Source organism: Pteropus vampyrus, unplaced genomic scaffold (genome assembly GCF_000151845.1).
Source record: "Pteropus vampyrus isolate Shadow unplaced genomic scaffold, Pvam_2.0 Scaffold27, whole genome shotgun sequence".
NCBI classification, from domain to species: domain Eukaryota; kingdom Metazoa; phylum Chordata; class Mammalia; order Chiroptera; family Pteropodidae; genus Pteropus; species Pteropus vampyrus.
The window spans coordinates 10,998,081-11,003,704 of record NW_011888808.1 but is presented as its reverse complement, the minus strand read 5'-3'; the positions used below and the strand labels follow the sequence as shown (position 1 = coordinate 11,003,704).

Here is a 5,624-nt window from a genome sequence, read left to right as displayed (position 1 = left end):
CTGGATCTTTTCCATGGTCCAACAGACACAAAAAAAGCAGGTGATTTGTCACCAGAAATGGTGCTCACTCAAAACCTATGAGCTGAAGATCTGCAACTAACTAAAACTCAGAACCTTGTTGGCATTTGTGCTAGACACTCTTGACAAGGAGCTCTTCTTGAACCGAAGAAAACCAAATGACTCATTAACAAACAGCTCTTTCAAAGCCCTTGTCAGTGATTGAAACAGTCCCTACCAGGATATGGGAGCACACTTTGGTATTGAAAGGCTGTCACTAGTATTTTGTGAGATCTTGAGTAGGGAAATAACGTCCTGGTGAAAAGAGGAAAAATGCCTTTCTCTCTCTCTCTCTCATTCGCTCGCTCGCTCGCTCGTTCGCTCGCTCGCTCGCTCGCTCGCTCGCTCGCTCGCTTGCTCTCTATGTGAATGTGTGTGTTTATCCTCTCCTGTAAGCAATATTGTTAGGGTAGTGCAGCTGGAGAGAAAATTGATTTGATCTCTGGATGGGTTGATGGGATCACTTGCCTTTTTCATGAATGATAAAAAGTTTTTAGATGAGTTTTGAGCACAGAGTTCAGAAAGAAAAAAAGGATTTCACATTTGAAAAACCTCAGCTACTGCTTGTTGTCCCTTCCCTACTTAAAAGTTCATGTTCACTTCAGTTTTCAGCCATATCCTTCTCTTTTTGAGCAAATAATATAATTTGGCCTCCTGAGATTAGGAGCAAAAGCAACTCAAAATAAAACATTTGCTAGTTGTTAGTGTGAGTTAGTAATTAAGAGGTGAAACCAGAATAATCTTAATTCAAAATATTGACTTTAAAAAATTATTTTTAATCATGCTTTATAGACCATATTGAATGAGAATTCATACCTAGATTTTTTTTCTTTTCCTGGAGGGTTTCTGCAGGTGTTTTTTGGCCACCTATACATCTCTGTTCTCTGCTTTCAGAAAAGACATCTGTGCTGGTGTCAACCGCCCCTGTGAGACCCTGGGTCTGTCTCACTTGTCAGGAATGTGCCAGCCTCACCGAAGCTGTAACATCAATGAAGACTCGGGCCTTCCTCTGGCTTTCACCATTGCCCACGAGCTTGGACACAGGTAAAGGGCCAAGGAAACCAAGATCTCGCCATGTTCACGTATCGCGATCAGACAGATGAGGGAATGGAAAACACCTTAAATAGGGTGTCAGGGGAGTCAGATTGCACTGTGGCTTGGGACTCACCCTCCTAAATCTCTGCTTCCTCGTCTGTAAAGTGGGGATAATTACACACTTTAAAGATTCCAGTGTCTTCTCTGCCCCGACCATGTGTACCATCTGTATCACAGAATCAGAGGCCACTGCAATTCTCTGAATTAGAATGAGGTGGGCAGAAGCGAGGAGATAAACTTTAACTCAGTTAATTCAGGAGTAACAATCCTGTTTGTCTTATGAAATAATAATATCACTAAAAAGTCACAAACCGTACCATTTTTTGCCCTAACTTTATGCCAGACACTTTGCATTGTGTCGTTGAATCCTCTCAGCAACCTTATGAAGTAGATACTATTGTTAGCCCCTTTTTTCTTATGTGTGTGTGTGTGTGTATGTGTATGAGAACACTGAATGAATAAGATGTGGAAAACTGCTATAAACTTGGAAAGACCATCAAGCAAATACCAGTTAGGAGGTCTATGTTATCACAAAATATGTGAATTTGATTAGCTGAATTCACTGAAGGCATGTTTCAGCATGTTTTATGAAGGGATCAGGAGGATTCTGTATCCTGCAGGTATCAGAAGTTCCCCTGGAAAAAAGAGCTTAGCTTATGTGTAACTTAATGTGTTGGTCTCTGTACAAACCATGAATAAAGCGTATCACACTAATTAGAGACTCAGAGTGGGGAACCACATAAATGACTCAGCTATGCCCCCTCCCTGTCGCGTAGCTGCCAGCCTGGATCTCCACCCTGTAGAGGAGGAAGCAGGACACTGGAGTGTGTTCTGAGTGTACAGCCGGAAGAGGGGTGGGTCTGGGAAAAACCCTGGAGACTGGATTATTCCAGGCCTGGCCTCTCTGGCCTGGGCTTTCTCACCATTTTTCTCATGTAATATTGGACCTTTTCAAAATGCTTTTACCTGCAGTACAAAACCAGAGTATCAGCTTGGGAGTTGGGATAAGTGAGTGTTTATTCTGGCTTTTCCATCAACCAATGACGATAGATAATTTCTGTTACCTTTCTACACCTGTTTGTTCATCTGTGAAATGAGTGGATTGAACTAGGCAGTTTCTTAGGCACTGTGATTTCTTTGATCCTTACTAAAAAGCCCTGGGAGATAAATGTGATATTCTATTATCTTTGTCTTTAAATGTGATCTATTCTATTATCTTTGTTGTTACATGCCACTGCGTCAGCTCCATCTCCTGGTGACTGAATGAATGAGTGGTGTCCACAATGTCCTGTCCTCAGCAGCCCTGCTCAGCTCTGTAGATTTATGCCTATGGCTTCCTTTCTAGGGTCATTCCACCTCATAGCTAGTCTTCCTCTTTCTCTGTTCCCCTCTGTTTTTCCCCGCATAACTGTCTTTTCTTAAGAACCTTGCCTTCTCATGAGGTACCCAAAGTCAGACAGCTTCAGTTTTGTCATCCGAATCTAGAAATATCTTAAAATGAGAAGTTTAAGTTTTTTAAAAAGGGGCATTGAGCCATGTACAAGTGACCTAAATAAACAACTATCTTTAAGTGGCAAAAAAAAAAAAAAAAAGTATAGAGTCACTGCTAAGAAAGAGAAAGTTGAAAGAAGACACATAAGCTTGCATCTGAGTGATAGAAAAATTATTTAATAGGACACAAAGCCAAAAGAGAGAAAACTTTAGGAGCTTCCCAAGAAACTTTTGCTCAAAGCAAAAGATGCTTCTGAGATATTTAGTTCTTTCTTAGCTATATAGTTCTAATTAGCTGTGGACCAAACTGAGAAACACTGAACAGGTCAATGAAACGGCCTGTGGCAGCCCAAAAGAAAAAATATATATAATAAGCCAATATCCCAAGAAGACACTCATTATAATTTAATAACAAAGATATCCTGTTGTTTCTTCAAAACTTGTTTTATCTCTGATTGTATATGATGCAAAATAGAAAGCAAATTGAACTAACCCGTGTTGTGACCTAAGTGAATAATTTCACTTTTATTATGAGAGAAAACTTGTTAAAAATCCATTTGTGAGGGCCCTGGATTATATCAGCTAGCCATAACTCGGTCTCACACCAGCTTTATTAGGTCTTAAGTGAGTTACCAGAAATGAAGGTAGAGTTCTTGTATCCTTTCCTTTTAAGTAATGAAAATATCATCATACAGGTGAATACTTAAAAGGCAGTATCCATGCAGTATTCCACTGCCCTTCCCTTCTGGATTGCTGTAGATTTTACTTATGGAGCCTTGCTCATTTGCATATAGAAAGTTGTTATCATCTGCATAAGTTAGAGAGTTGACATTCACACTTTCATGGTTCTCATTCTCTGCTGGTTCCACTACTCTGTAAAACGAATGATAGAAGGCAAAGAATAGATATATCCCACCAAGTGATACCCTGAAACTCAGGCAATTACCTTACTATCTTGTATCTGCAATTTGGCAAGTGAACCTAAAAAGTATTAAAGCACGAAGATGAAGTAAAGCTCATGCAGCAGCCCAGTAAGTTCTTTCAGACCGTAGAGAGCTCCTTGCTCCACACTGCTCTTCGGGTGCCACCCTACCTGCTGGGCAGTAACTTCCTGGAAACAAGACTTCCATGCCTCTGGCCACATGTGCTTCCCTTGTCCTTCTTTTCTCACTGACCCACATGTGACGGGAGTGCTCCACCCTTCTGGAGAATGTAGACCGGTCCAGAGGGACATTTTGTTGGTAGCACCGATTGCTCTTATCAGATGCGAGTCCAGAGGGCTGATAAAGCTGGAGGGAAGAACGCTTTAGCGAATGAAAAACTTTCGATGGAACAAAATGAACTTTTGGAGAATTGATGTATTTTGAATGTAGGTTTGAAACCACCCAGTATATATGATCCAGCCATATGACTTATTATACTGGAATATCCAATGCTAGAAAAACCATTATTGGTGCACCTTTTTAGAACCATGCTTGTAATTTAGGATTCTTACTAATTATGGAGCAGGTGAACTTGTAGAATACTTCATGAGCTGAGTAAGACTGGCTTTGCAACCGCCTGGGGAAAGCCTGCTCAGAAAGAAGTTTTCATTGAATCACATTCTTTGTGGGTGAGTGGTAAGGGCTTTGTAAATGAATAATCTGACTCCTTTGTGAGTTTTGTATTCGTATGAAATGTAAATCAATAACATCATAATGCATTAAAAAATACAAGAAAACCTGTAAATCCCCTCAGGACTATTCTCTGCAAGAGTTGCTGATGTTGAGCAGGAGATTTTATTAAAGTTGGATGTGCACTTGCATGTCAGAGGGTTGAATTTCACTAGTAGAGTGAAAGGTCCTAATTTCCTCTGTTTGCATTTAAAAATTTGAGCCAACATCTCGAGGTCATAAGTATTCAATAAGCAGACCCCAGTGGAGAGAGTCTTGTTGGGATCTCAGAAGGCATCTTGGGGTGATGCTGAGGACTAGGCTTATAAACAGACATTCCTGAGTTTGCTTCGTTCCCAGGCACCCTGTTGCCATGGTAGACAGGTAAGCTCTTACAGCTTTTCAGAGCTGCTTCACTTGGTCAGCCCTGATGGTGGGAGGTCAGGGGGCAGAAGTGAGATAGAGAGGAGAGCCTCGAAATAGGAGCACAGAGATCTGCAGAAGACCCAGTTTAGTCCCTAACTAGCTGTGTGACTTCTGACAAATCTCAAACTGTGAGCTTCCTCATCTAGCAGAGGAAAATTAGCTAGACAGTGATTAAAACAGCAATCAAAATGTTTTTTTTTTAATTTAAGAAGCCTGTGTTATATGCCAGGCACCTGGCTAAGTGGTTTTCAAACTTTATTCCATTCAAATTTCATCCTACACGATGACGACCACTCCATTTTCTAAAAGAGGAAATTGAAGCTGAGCAAGTTTCAGTAACACAAATCATTAAGTAGCTCAGCCGGAATTCCAATCCAGACCATCTGTCTGTGGGAATCCTGCTCTTAACCACTGAATGTGAGGTCTCCCTGAGGTCTGTGATGTTGGAGGACTCTTGTAGTAATACTAGAAAGAAATCCATCCATTCAAAGCTTGTGGCCTTTAACAAAGTTTCCCATAGGCTTCCCCTTTCGTGCTCTCTCTTAAATTATGAGGAAAAGGGAGAAGCGGGCGGTGCGGGGAGAGGGAGGTGCTCTTTTGTGCTGTGGTTACTACAGCAAGAGGAAGAACATAACTTGAGGTAAGATTTGCCCTCCTGTCTCTAGACTCAGAAAGCCAGGCTGGGAGCTCCTAGCTTTCTGCCAAACGGAATTTTTTGAATTAGCCTCACGGCTCCCGCGGTTGCATATTTGAGGCAAAGCCATGCCTCAAATGTTCTCTGTGCTTCTTAGTTGAAAATGAGCTATTCTCCCTCTAATTTCAAAGTCCCACTTCGTAAATGGATGCCTCCTGTACAAAAGTGGCTCTTTGTGGATATTTTCACCTTGGAGAAACTAAGGTTTT

General features: G+C 41.2%; 1 protein-coding gene across 1 annotated transcript in view; it reads left to right on the top strand.

Moving 5' to 3' along the window:
- The window catches only part of ADAMTS12 (ADAM metallopeptidase with thrombospondin type 1 motif 12), a 272,991-nt gene that overhangs the window by 156,332 nt on the left and 111,035 nt on the right, over positions 1-5,624 (top strand). Inside the window, exon 7 of the mRNA XM_023528495.1 lies at positions 952-1,101. Within this exon, the coding sequence (XP_023384263.1) occupies positions 952-1,101 (150 nt within the window). The remainder of the gene's footprint in view (positions 1-951; positions 1,102-5,624) is intronic.